Source organism: Geotrypetes seraphini, chromosome 15, assembly GCF_902459505.1.
Source record: "Geotrypetes seraphini chromosome 15, aGeoSer1.1, whole genome shotgun sequence".
Lineage (NCBI taxonomy): Eukaryota > Metazoa > Chordata > Amphibia > Gymnophiona > Dermophiidae > Geotrypetes > Geotrypetes seraphini.
The window spans coordinates 20648576-20669585 of record NC_047098.1 but is presented as its reverse complement, the minus strand read 5'-3'; the positions used below and the strand labels follow the sequence as shown (position 1 = coordinate 20669585).

Sequence of the window (21010 nt, the reverse complement as noted above, 5' to 3'; positions counted from 1 at the left end):
GAATTTGTTCCGAGTACCGGCTAGTTGGGCCAATGAGCGTTGGAGATTGGTACGTCACGTGATAGAGTTGGGCCAGAGTACGCAGGCGCAGTGTTCGAGTGAACCCGCATGTGTGAGTGGTTGCAGGAGTTGGCGCACGGTTCGTGCTTTTCATGCCATGTCCTGGCTCTTCGGTGTAAGTAAGGGGCCGTCGGTCCCGGGAGGGCCCCCTCCTCTGCCCCCTCCTCCCGATGTAGGTGGTAGCGGAGACATTGGTGACAAACCCAAGGACAAATGGAGCAACTTCGACCCCACCGGCCTGGAGAGGGCGGCTAAGGCGGCCCGGGAGCTTGACCAGTCACGTAAGTGCAAGGGGAGGAAGGTAGGAAAGGCTGTTGGCAATGGTACGGTTGAGGTGGTGTAGTAGTAGATGGGTCGAAGAACTAATAGCCCGACCCCTAGTGTGAAGGCGGTTAAGGAATCTGTTCAAGGTCACAGGTGAATGTGAGTGGTGGGATTCCTGCTTCATAGTTCTGAGCTCCACTTTAAGTCAGGATCTGAACACATTTTGGGGAAACTAATTACAATTATAATAATTGGCACTATTATCCTTCAGCCCCAAAGAGTTCTGTGCGGTCTACAAACAAGAATCTAGGCATTCCTAGGAAGAATGTATCATCATCATCAAATAAATAAAAATATTTGCTATCTAACACTAACAAATTTTCTAAAAAGATAAGTTTTAAGCCATCTTGGGGTAAAAGGGAGAATGAGGAGTACCATATTAAAGAGGGTTAGGGTCATTTTTTTACTCTTTTTTAATAGGTGCCTTAGCAGAGGGGGATACTTGGAGGTTTGAGGTATTATTAAGTCATACAATATTGCTGGCAAAGTAGCTGGTTGAGTGTGAGAACTTCCTGATGTCACTATGCATCCTGTCACAGCATCTCCTTGTACGATCCTACTCTATTCTTGAACAAGTGGATAGTCAATCCCATCTCACAAGATCTCTTGTAGGAAGCATCATTTACATATTTTTCATCCACGTCTCATTTCAGGACTGCCCTCTGGCTTACAGTTGTCTTCTTCTTACAAACGAGACAGTAGGAGTTTGTTTTTTTTACGCTTGATCCCGATGGTACTCTCCTTCCTTTAAGAAGGCCTGGAAAAGGGCCTTGCTGTCAGCTCACTTTCAGATAGCCGGGCTGTCTTGTTTTGGTCCTAAGCCCCTGGTGGGGGGGCCTCTCTGACCACTCTTCCGGATGTGGTCAGGTTCTTAAATGATGCGTTGCTGCTCCGCCTCCGTTACGTCAGCTGTTTCCTACTTGGAATCTCAATCTAGTTCTCGAGTCACTTGCAAGTTTGCCCTATGAACCGTTGGGCCAGGCTTCTTTGATGGATTTCACCATAAAGATGATATTGTTGGTGGTCATTACGTCAGCCCACAGAATTTCCAAACTCAGAGATCCCTTTCTTCAGATTTACAGAATCAAGTGTGATCCTGTACACTGTCCCCTCCTTTCTTCCAAAGTGGTCTTTAGTTTCCACATCGACCAGGACATGCGGTTGCCAGCCTTTACACCGTTGGGTTCGAGCAAACATGACAGTGTTGAAATCGCTGGATGTGTGCAGGCTTTTGCTGAGGTACTTGGAAGTCACGAACAAGTTTTGTTTGATCACCTGTTCTTGCTGGTAGGTACAGCCTATAAGGGCATTGAAAGCCACCGTTTCCAGATGGATCCACATTGCTATTTTATCTGCCTATATTGTCAGAAAGTGGCCTTCTCTTTCGATAAAGGCTCACTCTATCCAAGGTGTTGCTTCTTCATGGGCAGAATCTTCAGTGGTTTCCCCAGAAGAGATTTGTAGAGCTGCCACTTAGTCCTCCTTGCATACATTTATAAAGTTTTACAGGATATATGTGGCAGCCAAGCAGGATTCTGCCTTTGGATCTTCAGTTCTGGCAGCAGGCTCATCATTCCCACCCTTCTCTGTTATGTCCCACTTGTTGAGGAATAGAGAGAGATTTTACAAGAAACATAGAAACATAGAGTATGACGGCAGAAAAGGGCCGACAGCCCAACAAGTCTGCCCACTCAAGAACCCTCCCTCCTTTGAGAATCCATCTGCAACTAGCTCAAATTTAGGTCTAATCACTGTACTACAATATAAGTCAACTAGCAATCAGGTCTCCCAGCAAACTGAAATTCAAAAGTAAGAAGAGAGACAAGATTATAAAATACTGACTCTGGTTGTGGTCCTCAGAACTTGTTAATGTTTACATTTATATATGTAAGAAGAAAATGATCTGACCATCCAACAATATAAGCCAAGGGCACTGAAAGTAATGCCTTAAATCATTTTTGTGAAACAAACACTAAATCTAGAATATGACCTGCTTGTTGAGTAGGTATATTATTCAGCTTGTTTAAAAGAAAATATATGTCTTCAAAACATCAAGCCACACCTGAAACATGAAACCAGCTATCAAATGGAACATTAAAATCCCCCCAAACGCAGACCATATCAAGATTTACAGGCAAGGAAGCGATCATTCTATAATATTGCGCCTAATTTCTGGGACTACCCCTTAAGTTTCAAACATTTGGCTGAAAATAGGGCATGATTTAGGCGCTCAGCTTTTGTTAAATATTGGGCCCTAGATTAGAGAATGACACGGGGACAAATTATTCCCCATCCACGAGGAAAGATTCAATTCTTACCTTTGCTAATCTTCTTTCTTGTAAATCCACACTCTATTCCTGAAGCCTGCTCTGGGAGTTACTGATTCATCGATTATCTGCCTCAATAAGTACTGGTAAGCTGGACTTCTGATTCTTTGACCAGCCTTTCCAAGATTAACATCTGCAAATATTGTGCACTTTGCTCCTGGGATCTTATACTGATGTACCTCACACTGTTAGGGCAGGCTGAGTCTCATTGTTACAATTTTATGGTTTATAATGTTTTGATTGTTCACGGTTGTTTTCAGTTTCATGATATGAGCATATTAAACATTTCTCGGGGAGTATCCCTATACCCTTCCCCGTGTCCTATACAGGTATGACTGTCTGCTTTTGTACCAACTGGAAATCAGAGGTCAGTCCTGAGGTAAGAGGAGAGAATAAAAAAATATGTAAATGAAGCTTCCTACAAGAGACCTTGCAAGATTAGATTGACTACCCACTTGTTCAGGAATAACATAAGAATAGCCTTACTGGGTCAGACCAATGATCCATGTAGCCCGTTCTCACGGTGGCCAATCTAGGTCACTAGTACCTGGCCAAAACCCAAGGAGTAGCAATATTCCATGCTGCCAATCCAGAGCAAGCAGTGGGTTCCCCCATGTCTTTCTCAATAACAGACTATGGACTTTTCCTACAGGAACTTGTCCAAACCTTTCTTAAAACCACCAATGCTATCTGCTCTTACCACTACCTCTGGCAATGCATTCCAGAGCTTAACTGAGTGAAAAAAAATTTCCTCCTATTGGTTTTAAAAGTGTTTCTCTGTAACTTCATCGAGTGTCCCCTAGTCTTTGTAATTTTTGACAGAGTGAAAAATCGATCCAATTGTACCCATTCTACTCCACTCAGGATTTTGTAGACTTCAATCGTATCTCCCCTCAGCCATCTCTTTTCCAAGCTGAAGAGCCCTAACTGTTTTAGTCTTTCTTCATATGGGAGGAGTTCCATTCCTTATCATCTTTGTTGCTCTTCTTTGAACCTTTTCTAGCACCACTATAGCTTTCTTGAGATAAGGAGACCAGAATTAAGCTGGTAGGGGGTGGAAGCTGGATTAGGCCATGCCTCTCCTGTAGAATTCTATGTGTAGGTGTATGGGTCGTTTCCTCTCTTAGATGATGATTTGTAGTTGAATTTGTTCGACAGTTCGCCTGTTTTGAGAGTACTATTGGCTTAGTAGTTTAATATGGCCCTTCGTTAGTTTGTGAGCCATCATTTTTGTGTTTACAGGCTCGTTGCCCTAGAACCTCGCAAGTGAAGGGGGCATGTTGTACTGTTGTGCCCTTTCCTGAATGTCATGGCTTTGCCAAGGGCTAGGACCATTGGGAGATATAGCGGATTCAATCAACAGTTCTTCTGGCTCCTTAGAGTCTTGAAAGTCTGGTGCTGTGCAGTCATTCTATTCATGGTAGGCACTGCCACTGTGGTTTCCACAGCATAGTGCTCCTAGGCACTGATTGCTCCTGCTCATATGTGTTCTGAGAGTTAGCCTCTGTCAATTTTCCTCTTACTTTCCCCATATGCACTATCTCTTTCCCTCTCACTCACACACTCAGGCCCAACAATTGTCCCTTTCTATTCCTTCCCTCCCTTCTATGTCCCAAGTTAGTGCCCCCTTCCTCCCTCCCTTGTGTCCCACATTCATGCCCCCTCCCTTCCTTCTGTGTCCCGAGTTCATGCCCCCTCACTGCCTTCTATCCTTTGTCCCACCCCTTCCTCCCCCTGCGACTCGACAGCTCCATTCAATCATCCTCTGCTGCCACAACTCTGGGCAAGGAAGGGCCAAGCGCGTGCAGTAATTGCACGCTGCCGGCCCACAAGCCTTCCCTCTGACATCAGAGAGAAGGTCCGGGGCAGCCAAGCAGCATGCACCTGGCCCTTCCTTGCTTGGAGTTGCGGCGACGGGGGATGATTGAATGGAGCTGGTGACGGTGGGGAGAGATCCCGGCAACAGTGTTTTCACGTTGCGTGGTCTCTCTGCAATCGACTCGTATTGCCTTTGCGATCAACTGGTAGGTCACGATCGATGTGTTGGGCACCCCTGGCATACAACATGTACAACATGAACAACAAAGTACAAGTACAAACTGACATAGTGAGTGTTTGGGTTAGTGGTTTAGAATTATAGCCTCAGCACCCTGAGGGTGTGGGTTCAAACCCTGTGCAGCTCCTTGTGACCTTGGGCGAGTCTAGGTTGCATCATCCAGTTGCATCATCCACTGTGAATGTCCAGTACAATATTACAAGTCATTTCTGCAGTATTATCTGCGTTGTGCAGTCTGGGAGAAACGTCCAGAGCTGTTGCATGATGACATAATCCTACATGACAACACTTTGAAGGATATTAACAGTTAAAACATACATACTCTTAAACTGATTGTGTGCTTGCTTTACGGAAACAGCCAACATTTATTACTTGTTAATAAAATGATAATTCAAATGTCATGTTTTTCATGTCTCCCCTACCAGAGACCACTGCACTCATCTGGTGGCAACATCAAGAAGTACATGCTATACACTTTCAAACGTATTTAGTAGATTTCCAGTGTTGGCACATTTTTGAGAGAGAAAAAAATAGTTGCCATGACTTATGAAACCCCTCGTAGATCATTCCATTTTGGTCTGGTTTTTGGTACAGCCTTCCCAAAGAGTAGTTGCCTATGTCTTTACATCATCTGGGAAGTTAATTGGATTGTCTTTCAGATGTGGGTATAGAAGAGAACCGACACTGTGTAGTGGATGGACAGGAAAATAAGTGTCAAATGTCAGAAATGTTCTTTGATGCAAATAACAATGGATGATTCTGTTGCAGTAACAGTAAGATGCTTGAGCAGCTAGGCACGATGGAAGGACATTGCAGGTGTTAGGAGTCTGATCAGCAAACAAGACCCTTGTTGCTATGGCAAAGGCAGACAAGACACAAATGATATCAATTAACACAGTATATCGCAAACTGTGCGCAGCAGATTCCAGGTGTGCCCTGAGGAGAGGTGCCGGCTGACTGCTTACAGGATATGCCTCTCGCGGTGTCAAGGACTCTCCTCCTCGTTGGCGTCTTTCTTCCTCTCCCCGCACCTCCCTTCCTCCAGGATCACCCACCAGCAAAGTGACAGGTTCAGGGTCGCAGCCAGAGGGCTTCCGTGGATGTCAACGTGATGATCGCGTCGACGTCCACACACTTCCGGATGCCTTCCGGCTGGGGCACCAGGTTTAATGTGCCACTGCAGCAAAATGTTTGCGGGACACTGAATTAACACTAGCTCATTTAAATCCAAAAGCAGCTTCTGTAGTATTTTTTAATTATTGAGTTCAGTTGGCGGTTGTCTAAAATGTTAAGTTTTTACATATTGATGCTAGTCTCAAGTTTTTAACAGAATGACACGGGGACAGACTTTGTCCCTGTCCCTGCAGGCTCTGTCTCCGTCCCCACGGTTAACCATGGGTACCAATCCCTGTGTAATACTCTAGGCCAGGGGTGTCCAACCTTTTGGCTTCACTGGGCTGTATTGGCTGAAAAAAATGTTTCTGGGGCCACACAAACTTTCAAATGCTGCAGCAAGACACAGGAGGGAGCCGGCAAGATGGTAAATACCCAGGGGCAGCAGAGGAAAACACTGCATCGACCGGGGCCACACAAAATACTTCACGGGGCCGCATGCGGCTCTCGGGCCACAGGTTGGACACCCCTGCTTTAGGCAGAAGTAATTCAAAATAACTCCTTTCCCCACTCCCTACCTGGAATACCAGCAGAAATTTTCAAGAAAGGATGTGGAGGATGAGATGTGAGCAAATTGTCTAGATTGTGGCATGGCGATTTAGAAGTTAGTGGCCACAGCTTGGGACCTACAGTGTTTGTACTGCTGTGGTTGGCAGTGTGTAATATTCCCAGCTTAAACGTTCTGAGCTAGACGATGTGAAAACAGGTAAATCTAATAAAACTTCGATTATCCCTGCAGGATAACTAAGTCTAGGTCGGCCTACATAGTGCTTTAACCACTTCTCCATATATGCCCCTTTTAGCTCTGGGTGTACAGTGGCATTTAGAGGCATAAAAAGTCCAGCAACACATCCAGAAAGTTGGTTTGATTATTGGCACTTGGACGACCTGTCTTAAGGCTTGGTTTTTAGACGTGTTTGATTATGAGCCCCATTGTCTGGAGTTAGCAAATTTTTCTGTAATGTTCTTTCAAGACTTGTCCAATAGTACAGCTGAAAATGTCTGTATTCTTAAAGACTGAGCATGCATTGATATAATTCAGAGTGAGGCCTCTAAGGGAAACCCAGTGAACGCTGCAAGGTTCTATTTATTAGTTATCCTAATTATTCAGTGATAGAAGATAAACTTATAAGTAGGATCTGATGTGATCTTTAAATTGTTGTGGTTTTTATTATTATTATTGCAGGCCATGCCAAAGATGCCCTTAATCTTGCAAAAGTACAAGAAGAGACATTGCAACTGGAGCAGCAGGCCAAAGTGAAGGTAATTTATAGCCCGCCTTTATCTTTGTTAAAGATTCAGGGCTTGATATTCCAAGGCAGAATTTTCCACCGTTTGGCCCTTTCTTTCATGCAATTGACATTTGTAATTGATGGACACTGATGTAAGATCATTAATAGGAAATGTTTGCCTATCAGTATTTATATTTTTGAAATTATGTACTTAACTAATTTTAGATACATGCAAACAACATGATCTATGAAAGGAAAATCCAGTTTATGAAAGAACTTGGGGGAGGGGTCAAATCTTTATGGCATGCTTCAAGGAACATTAATATTCTTAAAGAAACAGCATTTCCAGCTCTGATGTCTGGTTTATCAAGTTTGCTAATACTGGCTATTTGGCAACATTTCTAAATGCTTGACTATATGATAATTGCGGTCAGCCTATGACTTATAGAACAGGACATGAAAAGTCTGTAACCTTTCATGTTTTCTTCATGAGAGATATCCTAAGCAGAAAAGTACCTCTGGTTTATATACTGTAGAAAACAAAAAACTGTGGATACAGATGTTCTGGAGATAATTTATTAAACACTGACATTTAAAACCATAAAAATTCAATGAAAAAAGTACAATGATAAAAAATACTGTGATAAAAATCCAATCGGACCCTACACGGTCCGTGTTTCCTCAGGGGTCCAATGGTTTGCAACCTCACATATAAAGAATTGGACTGAAAACAGTCTATTGTCTTTAAACATGTGAGCAAAGAACACCACAGACAAGCTGTGGATTGTTTTCACTGTGGATCATTGGGTCTCCCCGTTTTTCTTTGTTATATACTGTAGAAACAGCAGCTACAGCAGGTGCCAAATAACTGAGCTATGCAGGTCAGTGTTCATAAATATGTGAAACACCTCCATGGGTATCTGGACCACTAATTTAAGCTGCTTCATTTTTTTTCTTTAGGAATATGAAGCTGCCTTAGAACAGCTGAAGAATGAACAGATTCGCGTGCAAGGAGAGGAGAGGAGGAAGACCTTAAATGAAGAGACGAAACAGCATCAGGCAGTAAGGAGCCCTAGAAACCTTGTACCAAAAACACTGCCTGCCTTTGCTCAGCCCATCTTATTTGCAGTGTGCTTGTGCATTAGAGCACAAGTCTTCTCAACCCATTCTCCATTCAAGTCTCCAGCAGACTTTGGAGAGATCTGATCTTCATTTATGCACTCTGTAGCTGCTGTCTTCTGTTGAAAAAGAAAGCCAGCACTGCCTGTATTTGACAGTATTTTATCAACACAGGGCCTGATTCTATATATAGCGCCCCCAAAAAATCAGTGTTGACTAGAATGGAGCTTAGCACGATTCTAACAAGGTGTTGTGTACCTTTTTTTGAATTGCGTGTTGTGTCCGTGTACATCGCATAACTTAGGCACACTCGTTTAGGCAAGCTAAAATCAGGCCTAAGTGTCTGTGTACGTCGCATAACTTAGGCGCACTCATTTAGGCCAGCTAAAATCAGGCCTAAAGTGTCTTTGTACGTCGCATAACTTAGGCGCTCTCGATTAGGCCAGCTAAAATCAGGCCTAAGTGTCTGTGTACGTCGCATAACTTAGGCGCATTCGTTTAGGCCAGCTAAAATCAGGCCTAAGTGTCTGTGTACGTCGCATAACTTAGGCGCACTCGTTTAGGCCAGCTAAAATCAGGCCTAAGTGTCTGTGTACGTCGCATAACTTAGGCGCACTCGTTTAGGCCAGCTAAAATCAGGCCTAAGTGTCTGTGTACGTCGCATAACTTAGGCGCTCTCGTTTAGGCCAGCTAAAATCAGGCCTAAAGTGTCTGTGTACATTGCATAACTTAGGCGCATTCGTTTAGGCCAGCTAAAATCAGGCCTAAGTGTTTGTGTACGTCGCATAACTTAGGCGCACTCGTTTAGGCCAGCTAAAATCAGGCCTAAGTGTCTGTGTACGTCGCATAACTTAGGCGCACTCGTTTAGGCCAGCTAAAATCAGGCCTAAGTGTCTGTGCCTAAGTTTTTATAGTTTATTTGTATCCCGCTTTACCCAAAGCGGGTCACAATAAATGCATACATAATCAAATAGTAACAAAAAACAAACATGACAACATTATCAAAATTACAGAAGGTGACCAGCACCTAACCGTAGTACATGAAGTTCAAATCCCGTATTTCATCTTACATGAAATTCAATTCCCGTGTCTCATCTTACAAAAAATGTCTTTTTAACAATCTTTTAAAGTTGCATACATTTGTCTGTTGACGTGTATATATAGTGGCAGATTATTCCACTCTTGGGGGCCTATGCAGGAAAACATTTCTGCCAAGTCTCTTCCCTGAAGAAGCCCTTTCTGGAAACGTCAATCGCTCCTCCTAAACTTACTTGCTCCACTTCATCACTGACGCTGAAACCGTGGATTGAAGACAAAGTTTTATTTTATTTTTCTTTCCAGCTTATGATTTATCTTTAATCTTATCTATTGTTTTGCCTTTTGTCTTTGTTTTGTTCTATTTCTATCATTTAAATTTCTCCAGAATTCTCCCCCTTCTGCTTCTATTCCTTTCTCTCCTCTCTTCTACCTTCCAAAGTATTTAGATCAATGCTGTCTTGTTAAAATGTTTATTTTATTTTTATTTTTCCTCTAACTCTACTTTTCACTTCTCTATTACCCTCCAGGTACTTTAGTTAGATTGTGAGCCTTCGGGACAGTAAGGGAATTTTTCAAGTACCTTTCTTATTTCTAATCTTAATGTATATTTTCTGTAAACCGCTTAGAACCTAACGGATGTAGCGGTATATAAGAAATAAATTACATTACATTACATTACATTTAACCTTAATTGCTTCACTGTAGGGATGTGGAGATCAGCCTGTTCTACTGAACGCAGCTGTCGTTGCAGGACATATGTCAGAAGGCGATCTATTAAGTACCTTGGTGCATGATTGTGTATACAAAGAAAAACCATCAGCAGCAGTTCATAGCGAATCCGATATTCCAATTTCAATCAGTACAATGTTATGTAGCGTTCTGTCACATGATCATGCCTTCCCAATCTAAATAATGTCCGCATAATAGAGTTTTGTGCAACCTGCAATGCAGGTATACCCAAAAACAAATGACAGTAGCCTAGACAAGATGGAACTATAGTCTGCAAGACAGTTTTAAATATATTGCTGGACAGGTACGGCCGAAAGTTGTTCATACGCAATTAGAAAAATATCTTCTTGATCATTGCACAGACATCAGACTTATTTTATAACAGTATGCATAACTTTTAGGATTGCCCCCTTTTCAATTCATACACTGCAGCGGGTGCATACATTTTATAGATCATGTTTTGAGTTATGTGTAACTTAACTAGGGTCAATTAGCATGAATTACAAGGTGTTAATAGCCAGTTAATCAGTTAAATTGTGCATGTACAGTCTTAGGCACCATATACACCCAAGTAGGCGTGTTTAGGGGGCGCCACTAGGCGTGATTCTCTAATGGACTTAAGTGCCTATTTTATTTATTTAAAACATTTTTAATTCGCCTTTATCCAAGGCGGCTCACAATTTTACACACATAATAAAAAGAGAAATTTGAAAGACTTAACATACATAAGATATGGAAAAACTAGTATAATATCATATTACCTCAACCTCACCAACACGGTATATCATTCTAATAAAAGAGTTTTAACAGTAGCTATAATGTAGGCCTTTAAAACTCATTACAGGTGCCTGAGTTTAAAGTTAGGCTCCGCTAAGCACCCTTCTGTAATGGGTGCCTAAATGTGATATTGAAAAATACTCCACAAGTTAATAAATACTCAATGCTAAAAAAAATACTTGGGGAAAAAAAATATATAGTTCACCAAGCAATAAGTGCTATAAAGTACTAATAAAAGTGCAAGCGCTGGTTGGATATAGGGACCATCATAGCACTTTAAACGTCCCTCTTCCCACCTTCAAACCATTGTACAAATCACTTTAAATGTTCACAGCGAGATATTCAATGGACCACTTATCTTAAGATTGTGGCGAAAGGGTGGTATTGCTGTGGTCTCCTGCGCTTGTACCGATTTTCAATGTAACCCCTGAACGCACCCGTGTACATAAAATCAATAAGCCTCCCTTCGACTCCTTTCACGTTAGCGTCGTCAGGAAGGGGGCACTGCAAAAAGAAAAAAAAGGTAAAAGTGAAAACTCAAAAGCTCTAATAAAAATAACTCTAAAGCACTTCGATAAATTGTATGAATCTAATATATTCTCAAACTTTCTACTATTGAATTTAACTAATCGTTTTAAAGAACTAGTTACAAAATTTATTACAAAATCTAATAAAAAAATCTTACTTGGCTGAAGGAACAAAGGTAGCCCCGTCAGAACGGGGAGAAATCGCAGACCGAGCATCCATTAATCCAACCTTATCAACCCCGGAAGAGCTGACGTCAATATTGCCACTACCAATCAAATAGGAGCCATCCATGTTATCCTGAATACTAAACCCTCCCCTAGGAACTAAATGAACCAATCATAGTTTGAACCATTCGATTTCCTCGTTTAAACCCCAATCAAAAATATATCTGAACATTTCCATTAATAGTCTATGGGAACTATCTCCTCCCCTGTGCAGTATTATCTGTTTTAAAACAGTATATTGAAATTCATTAATGGAATGCCCAGCTTCCACCCAATGAGATACAGTTGGAGCCTGCAGCTGATCACGTCTAATGTTAGATAGGAGTTCAGCTATCCGCACTTTTACCTTCCGTTTTGTATGCCCAATATATAGCTTTTCTCAAGGGCAAATAATACAATAAACGACTTCCATAGAGCTGCAATGTGTATTAGTTCTTAAAAAGAATTTTCTATTAGTGCGGGGAATTGCTAAGAAATTTTTTGACCAAACCAAGACACAGTGGCCACAGGCTTCATGAGGGGACTTAGTTGTAACATCCATATGGGTATAATCATAATTAAATTTAAGCATCTCTCCAAGGTTACTCCCACGTCTAAACGCAATAGGCATCTAACTTTAGGCGCCAATTATAGAAACTGGCCCTTAGTTGCAGGGTGGTAAATGGAGGTACATAAGAACATAAGAAGTTGCCTCCACTGGGTCAGACCAGAGGTCCATCCCGCCCAGCGGTCCGCTCCCGCGGTGGCCCATCAGGTCCGCGACCTGTGAAGTGGTTTCTGACCACGTCTATAACCTACCTCAAGTTCTATCTGTACCCCTTTATCCCCTTATCCTCCAGGAATCTATCCAAACCTTCCTTGAACCCCTGTACAGATTTCTGGCTTATCACCTCCTCCGGAAGCTTGTTCCATGTGTTCACCACCCTCTGGGTAAAAAAGAACTTCCTAGGTGTCTCTTGTTACTCCTTAAGTATTTTCTCTCGCATTTTTATGATTGCAGAGAGCGCAGTATCAGGACAAGCTTGCACGGCAGCGCTATGAAGACCAAATGCGACAGCAGGTGGGTGTTCGGTCTTATGACTGATAGGTTCAGGATAGTCTTGCCTAAAGTTCAAAAAGTTGTATGTTGTCTTTGGTGCTTCATGAGAAGTAAATTTCAAAGGCATTTCCTTATATACAACAGCATTTTACAGCGTGTTTATGAAATTAATTAGAGTATAATTATGTAAACTTGTACATAAAGCCTGTATGCACATAAGGTGTTTGGTTTTTTTTTAATCCAAAATAAAGCAGTGAGTTTGATAGTCAAGGGAAAAAGATCAAATCAATTGTTCCAATTTTGAAGGATTTGCACTGGCTGCGTGTTTCAACCAGGATTATATTTAAATTGTTGTGCCTACTTTTGAAGGCACTAGAGGGTTTTGGCATGAACCAGCACGGTAAATGCTCCGACACTCATAGAATTCCTATAAGTGTCGGAGCATTTCCTCCTCAGGCCTGTGCTAAAAACTTCTAGCGCTGTTTAATAAAACCAAGCATAAGTGATATATCAAATCAAATTTGATGTAGGGGGCAGGCAGGGCTATGGTTGCTTTAGCATTTATATGCATGCTTCATATGCACTTATCATAAACTGGGAAATTTTGTGCACATAAAACAGCAGGTGTAAATATGTGCATGTGCCTTTTTCCCTGAGGTATCCTTTTTGAACTTAAGAATAGCCTTATTGGGTCAGACCAATAGTCCATCAAGCCCAATAGCCCGTTCTCCCGGTGGCCAATCCAGGTCCCTAGTATCTGGCCAAAACCCAAGGAGTAGCAACATTCCAGCATCTCAAAGAATAGCAACATTCCAGAATCTCAGAGTAGCAAAATTCCATGCTACCAATCCAGGGCAAGTAGTGGCTTCCCCCATGTCTTTCTCAATAACAGACTGTTCCTAATTATGACAGGTACTGCTGTACAGACCTAGACAGCTGACCCACTTCCCTCTTTCCCCTCTCTTGCCCTTTCTCCCAATTGTTCCCCACATCCCTTAAGTTAATTCAACTTGTACGTCTACTCAACTTGTACCCCAATAATCTTTTGTAAACCGCATAGAACTTAACGGTATTGCGGTATATAAACTGTTGTTATTATTATTATTATTATTACAGTTGATCATGCGTAACTGGAAAAATTGGGACCGTCTTAACTTTACATTCTGGTGGGCAAATTTATGCTTGATATACAGATATGAAAAAATGATTGCAGAATCGTTAGGGAATATAAAAATTTTCAAGCTAATATGGGGTCCATTGACGTCTTTTGTTGATCTATTGTAGATTTCATTTTTATTGATATATTATGTGCACATCCAGGGGGAGGGAGGGAGGGTGGATTTATTTTTAAATGATTCTCTGAATTCTTGTAAAATTAATGTATTGGATTATTTATTAGTGCTTATTATCTCTTATGGATATGAATTGTATATCTTAATGAGCTTTTTGAAGATTTGATTATTTAAATTAAAAATTTATAATAGTTATGGGATAGGGTGGGGGGAGGGATATAGATTGATTTGTTTCTTGAAAGAGTATTAAGTGATGTCTTAAATATAAAATGTATATAATTTGTATTGCACTTATTGAAAATATTGAAAATGAATAAAGAATTAAAAAAAAAAAAAAATAACAGACTATGGACTTTTCCTCCAGAAAATTGTCCAAACCTTTCTTAAAACCAGCTATGGTATCCGCTCTTACCACAACCTCTTGCAACACGTTCCAGAGCTTAACTATTCTCCAAGTTAAACAAAATGCATTTCTATTGGTTTTAAAAGTATTTCCCTGTAATTTCATAGAGTGTCCTCTAGTCTTAGTAATTTTTGACAGAGTGAAAAATCAATCCACGTGTGCCTGTTCTACTCCACTCAGGATTTTGTAAACTTCAGTCATATCTCCCCTCAGCCTTCTCTTTTTCAAGTTGAAGAGCCTTAACCTCTTTAGTCTTTTCCTCGTATAAGAGGAGTTCTATCCCCTTTATCATCTTGGTCGCTCTTCTTTGAACCTTTTTTTTATTTCCGCCGTATCTTTCTTGAGATAAGGAGTCCAGAATTGAATCATTTCCTTTAAAGCAGTACTTCTCAAGCAATTCCTCGGACACATCTAGCAAATCGGGTTTTCAGGATCTCCACAGTGCGTATGCATGAGAGAGATTTGCATGTACTGCCTCCTTGATATGCAAATCTATCTCATGTATATTGCAGATATACTAAAAACCCCACCTGGCTGGGTGTGCCCAAGAACTGGGTTGAGAAACCCTGCTTTAAAAAATTGATGCAATGTATATGCACACATTCCACAAATTAGATTCTTAAGCATCTCTCCAGACCAGCACAACTCAACATGGTAATAGCTCACCATGACCAGCAGATAGAGACTAAGGCCCTGATTCTCTAAAGTGCATCCCGATTTTAGGCGTCCTACAGCTGTCTAATCAGCCAATCGGGATGCACGTTTTTTTAAAAAAAATGTTCCCCAGGCAAGCCTGAAGGCACCTCCGGGAGCCTAGGGAGACCCGCAAGATGCCTAAGCTCGTCTAAGGGCCTTAGGCGGGCCTTAGGCTGAACCTAGGCGGCCCTACGCGTCTCCCTAGTAGAGGAGAAGCTAAAAATGTAGGCCAGCAAAATGCTGGCCTACATTGTAAGTAGACGCGGCCGCTATACTTATCACGGCAAGGGATCTCTCTGCCACTATAAGCATAGCGGGCCGCGGCCCCCTGACCAGGAGGGGTCCCAAACCCTCTGCCCGAAGACGCACCCCCCCCCGACACTAACGACCGCCCCCCCGACACTACTGACCGCCCCCCCCCCCCCCCGACAATATCTATAGCTGGCAGGAGGGTGCCCAATCCCTCCTGCCCGAAGATGCACCCCCCCCCCCGGCGCTAACCCCCCCCCCAAACCTCCACTCCACCAAACCTGTTCTTAGATGGGTCTTGCACGTCTTGAGCCGGTAGGCACGCCTCGTCGAAATGAAGCGGGCCCGCCCCTTCCCAGCCCATCCCGCCAAAGCCTAAGGCCTGATTGGCCCAGGCTCTAGAAGCCTGGACCAATCAGGCCTTAGGCATAGCGGGTCCGCCCATCCCCACTTAATCTAAGGTCTGTTTGGCCAATCAGGCCTTAGATTAAGTGGGGATGGGCGGACCCGCTATGCCTAAGGCCTGATTGGTCCAGGCTTCTAGAGCCTGGGCCAATCAGGCCTTAGGCTTCGGCGGGATGGGCCGGGAAGGGGCGGGCCCGCTTCATTTCGACGAGGCGTGCCTGCCGGCTCAAGACGTGGAAGACCCATCTAAGAACAGGTTTGGTGGAGTGGAGGTTTGGGGGGGGTTAGCGCCGGGGGGGGGGTGCGTCTTCGGGCAGGAGGGATTGGGCACCCTCCTGCCAGCTATCAATATTGTCGGGGGCGGGGGGGATCAGTAATGTCGGGGGGGCGGTCGTTAGTGTCGGGGGGGTGCGTCTTCGGGTAGAGGGTTTGGGCACCCTCCTGGTCAGGGGGCCGCGGCCCGCTATACTTATAGCGGCAGAGAGATCCCTTGCCGCGATAAGTGTAGCGGGCCGTGTCTAATCTAACCCGTTTCTCTAACCCGCGTCTGTAACATGGACGCCGGTTACAGAATCGGGGTTTAGTTTAGGCCGATTCTGAATAGGACGCCTCTCCCGGGCGTCCTATTCAGAATCAGGGCCTAGGTGTCTTGCGGGCCTCGCCTTCAATATAGGCGGCCTGCCTGGGGAGCATTTTTTTTTTTAAAACGTGCATCCCGATTGGCTGATTAGACAGCTGTAGGACGCCTACAGCTGCCTAAAATCGGGACGCACTTTTAGAGAATCAGGCCCTAAGAGCAGACTATTACCCATCAGTGAACTGGGCCAGTCTGGAGAAAGTAAAAGAAAATTAGCAGGTAAGAACCTAATATCTGTTATGTTTATTTGTATTTATAGACTGCCTTCCTTACAAAACAAGCATTTTCTGAAAATAAAATAATGATATAGTTCATCATTCTAACATCAACAGTATATCAAAAAGTCTGGAAAACATAACCAGCCCTCTTATTAGGAGAAGGCTAAGCCATGAACAAGCTAATAAAATACCCATCTAATATAAAATTTACACTTGCTGTGACCAGAGCCACACAAAGTATAGGCATCAGTATTTAAAGATACCAATTTGCAGATACTGCTAACTAGTAGGTGCTGGTGAGAGGGATATTCAGTAGCACTAACCAAATTAGTGTCAGGGCAGAGCTTAGGCAAAACCAGAGGTTATCCAGTTAGCAGCCCTATTTAGACTACTGACTGGATAAATATCCAGATAATTTTAGGAAGGCCTTGTTTTCTGTCCCGACTCCTGACTTTATGCATTTAGCAATCTTCCATTCTTAGCATACTTGACTACTGTAACATCATTTATTTGGGAACCTTCCAAAAAACCCTCCAAAGACTTCGAATCATTCAAAATTCGGCAATTCGACTGATTTTCTGGTTGAGGAAAATGGGAACACATTAGCCCCTACTACCAAAAACTTCACTGGCTGCCCCTGGAAGCACGAGTTTTGTTCAAATTTTTTTTCCTTTGTTATAAATCAATTTTTGGCCTGGCCTCTACGTACCTGGTTTCTCAATTTAATCTGGACAGTCCTATTAGGCCCACATGCAGAATTCACATGTTCACCTTCCCATCCTTAAAGGCCTGCATCTACAAAAGATTCCTGGACAGAACTCTTGCCTCCCAGGCAGGTAAATGGAACGACGGGATGGGTAACATTATCATGCATTCCTCATCCTACTTCAATTTTAGAAAAGCAATAAAAACAAATTTGTTCATTCGATTGTAACCTAAAAATCTTATAATGTATCGCTACTCCCAACTTGTACCTTATATACGATGACTTTGTATTGTACCACTTCACTGTATTGTACCTCTTCGCTGATGGTCCAGCACCTCTTATAGTAAACTGCCTCGAACAATCATGGCTTTGGCGGTATATTAAAAAATTAATTATTATTACTATTATTAAATGTGGTCACTACTGTACCTGGGCTACACTTCTGGGTTTGCACTGAACTGGTGTCTGGGTACCAGCTCTGACTATCCAGTTTCAGGTTAACTGTGGCAGCTGGTGTTTTTCCTAAATGCTGACCACTGCAGCTCAGCATTGGCCCTGTAGTTTTAAGTTCAGCAGTGTGTGTGTTGTGTACTTGATGCTGTTGGGTTTTGGTGTTCTCAGAAGGTTTTAAAAGCTTTTGTCCCATGAGAGAATTAACAAACGCTCAGAAGGCAGTTAGGGATTACAGTGTCACAAGCACACTTCAAGAAAAATAATCAGAATTGTGTTTGTAATGGATCCCATTTGTGAATCTTTTCCTTCAGCAACTTCTTAATGAGGAGAATTTGCGGAAACAGGAGGAGTCCGTCCAAAAACAGGAGGCAATGAGGCGAGGTAAAATATTTTAATGTACACTTGATGTATATGTTAAAATGAATGTAAGATTTGGAAAAATACTATTGTTGGAAGGGATGGGAGGGGGAAGGTTTTTTATTTATATATTCATGCTGATGTTTGATTAGATTTTCAAGTGATTTGTATGATCTAATTGATATTTTATTGTACACTTGATGTAAGAAATGAAAATGAATAAAGATTTGGATAAAATATCCATTTCATGTAAGCAGGAGATGAGGTTGCTTCAGTCAGTATTAGTTGTGTGTATTAAAGTGTGCCTATGCATGGGCTGAAAGAGGGAAAGAGAACGTCTTGGTAAAAGTAACACAGCAGAGATGCAGGGCTAAGGATTTTCTTTTGGTTATATTATGAAATGTTCATGTTTACCTTTTGCTGCCAGGCAGTTCTGACATTACTGTTCCACGTCAAGGCAGTGGTTCTCAACCCAGACCTCGGGACAAACCCGATTCCCCAATGAACATACATAGAGAGATTTGTATCTAATGGAGCAAGCGCACGCACATTTTTCTCGTACATTCGTTGTGGGTATCCTGAAATCCCGACTGGCTAGGTGTGTCCTGAGGACTGGGCTGTGAACCCCCTACTCTAGTGTGCGAGACATGCCATGCATGACAGAAGCCTGCCTGGACTGTGTTTGAGGTACTGATTAGTATTGTAATACTGTAAATTTTGCAAATGGTGCTGGTTTGTTGATGCATCTGTTGAATTGCCTTGTTTTTTTCTCTAAGCCACAATCGAACATGAAATGGAGCTGCGACACAAGAATGAGATGCTGCGCATTGAGGCGGAAGCCCGTGCCCGGGCTAAGGTAGAGCGGGAGAATGCTGATATCATTCGGGAGCAGATTCGCCTTAAGGCTGCTGAGCATCGGCAGACTGTCCTGGAATCTATCAAGTGCGTCCTGTATAGGGTCCATTGGTAGTACTGCATACTGCTAGGCAGGAGACCTCACTTTAAATTCTGTTCCTGCTGATCAGATCTGGTGATGGCTGCAGAAGCAGCATTTGCATCCCTTAGAAGGGGGAGAAAGTCCCAGTCAACACATACTGTGTTTCCTGAAAATAAGACAGTGTCATATTAATTTTGGGCCCAAAATATGCACTAGGGCTTATTTTTGGGGTAGGTCTTACTTTTTTCATATACATGATCATCTCTCCCTTCCTCTTCTTCACCCCAATTCTTCTTCTTTCCTTTCTCTCCCCCACATGTGCAGCATCTTTCCTCCCCTCTCACATCCCCCTGTGCAGTAGAACCCTTGCACTGTGCACAGCATCTTTCTATCCCTCCCTCCCATCCCTCTTGCAGCAGAACCCTTGCCCAGCTTCTATCCCTCCCTCCCATCCCTTGTGCAGCAGAACACTTGCACGGCTTCTATCCCTCCCTTCCATGCAGCAGAACCCTTGAGCAGCCCCCCGCCACACAGCCAAACCCTTGCACAGCTTCTATCCCTCCCTCCCATCCCTTGTGCAGCAGAACCTTTGCACAGCTTCTATACCTCCCATCCCTCATACAGCAGAACCCTTGCACAGCTTCTATCCCTCCCTTCCATGCAGCAGAACCCTTGAGCAACCTCCCCCCCCCCCGCACCATGCGGCCAAACCCCTGCTGATCCTTCCATCTCTCCCTCCCATCTGAACCTCGCCGACCGCAAGACCTAAATACCTCCCTCCAAAGAACAGCATCGGCAGCACTCTAAACAGGCTGCTTCACAGCCTTATCCTGCCGGGGCCTTCTGTGCACCGTGTTACTGATTACATCATCAGTGATGCGGCAGAGGGAATGTCCTGGCTGCCGACGCTGCTCTTTGTAGGTCTCGCGGTCGTAGGGTCGGTGGGGTTCAGACAGGAGGGAGAGATGGAAAGAGAGGAGGTTCAGCGGGAGTTTGGCTGCGCAGCAGGGGGGAGCGGGGAGAAGCGTTGCTGCCAGCGAATCCAGGGATATTCGGGTTAGGCTTCCGGGGACAAGGCTTACTTTTGGAGTAGGGCTTATATTAAGACCTACCCCGAAAATCACGCTAGGGCTTATTTTCGGGGAAACACGATAGTAGAAAGATCCATTAGTCAGATTTGTGGTGCATTTGTATTGGGTTTCAGAGGCAGCCAATTCTCTGGCACCTTTCTGAGGACCATCCTTGCATTGACTGAAATAAGGGGGGGGGATTAAAATGAGCAGGTTCTGATGGAGCTGAAATATCATAGAGCAGCAGGATGCTGTTGAGCCAGACTGCTGGAAGTCTCTGAACTGCTTCCTGTCGGCTGTGGTAATACTGCATAATCAGGCTGACTCGCTGAGTAAGCAGAACTGTTTAAGCTTCATGACGCAGTTTCACTTATTCCCCAAGAGGGTAAAACCAGTTTATTCTAAATACAGCCATAGTAGGGTGCCGCTGACAATCTTATAGTAGCAGTATATGTTATTAAGGAAGCTTTTAAAACCGTGCTTTGCTACAAGTCCATAGGTACTTCTACTCGCAGGCTTTGCACCATTTATCAGCTAGATCAGTGGTTCCCAACCCTGTCCTGGAGGACCACCAGGCCAATTGGGTTTTCAGGCTATCCCTAATGAATATGCATGAGAGAGATTTGCATATAATGAAAGTGACAGGCATGCAAATCTGCTCCATGCATATTCATTGGGGTTAGCCTGAAAACCCGATTGGGCTGGTGGTCCTCCAGAACAGGATTGGGAACCACTGAGCTAGAACATACTTGTGCTGCTGTTTCTGCAAAATATTTTCCCTTGAAATGAGTATAATTTTGAAAATGCAAAATAATACATTGTATCACCAGCTCTGGCCTACCCGCAGTGTTGGTATGTACATAGTGGAAGTTCTCATGTACTTTTAGCTGTATACAGTAGACTGTTTTCATACCAACTTGTATTTTTACCTGGGTTAAAGACCTTTAAAAGTTAGTCTATG

At 43.2% G+C, this 21010-nt stretch overlaps 1 protein-coding gene across 2 annotated transcripts in view; it reads left to right on the top strand.

Annotated features, from left to right (window-relative positions):
• Position 1: 1 nt before the first annotated feature.
• The window catches only part of LOC117349038 (ATPase family AAA domain-containing protein 3), a 108789-nt gene continuing 87780 nt past the window's right edge, over positions 2-21010 (top strand). For both annotated transcript variants that reach the window (XM_033921922.1, XM_033921921.1), the window contains exons 1-6: positions 2-341; positions 7127-7203; positions 8133-8234; positions 12588-12647; positions 17997-18066; positions 18819-18984. In XM_033921922.1, the coding sequence (XP_033777813.1) occupies positions 158-341; positions 7127-7203; positions 8133-8234; positions 12588-12647; positions 17997-18066; positions 18819-18984 (659 nt within the window). In that variant the 5' untranslated portion in view covers positions 2-157. The remainder of the gene's footprint in view (positions 342-7126; positions 7204-8132; positions 8235-12587; positions 12648-17996; positions 18067-18818; positions 18985-21010) is intronic.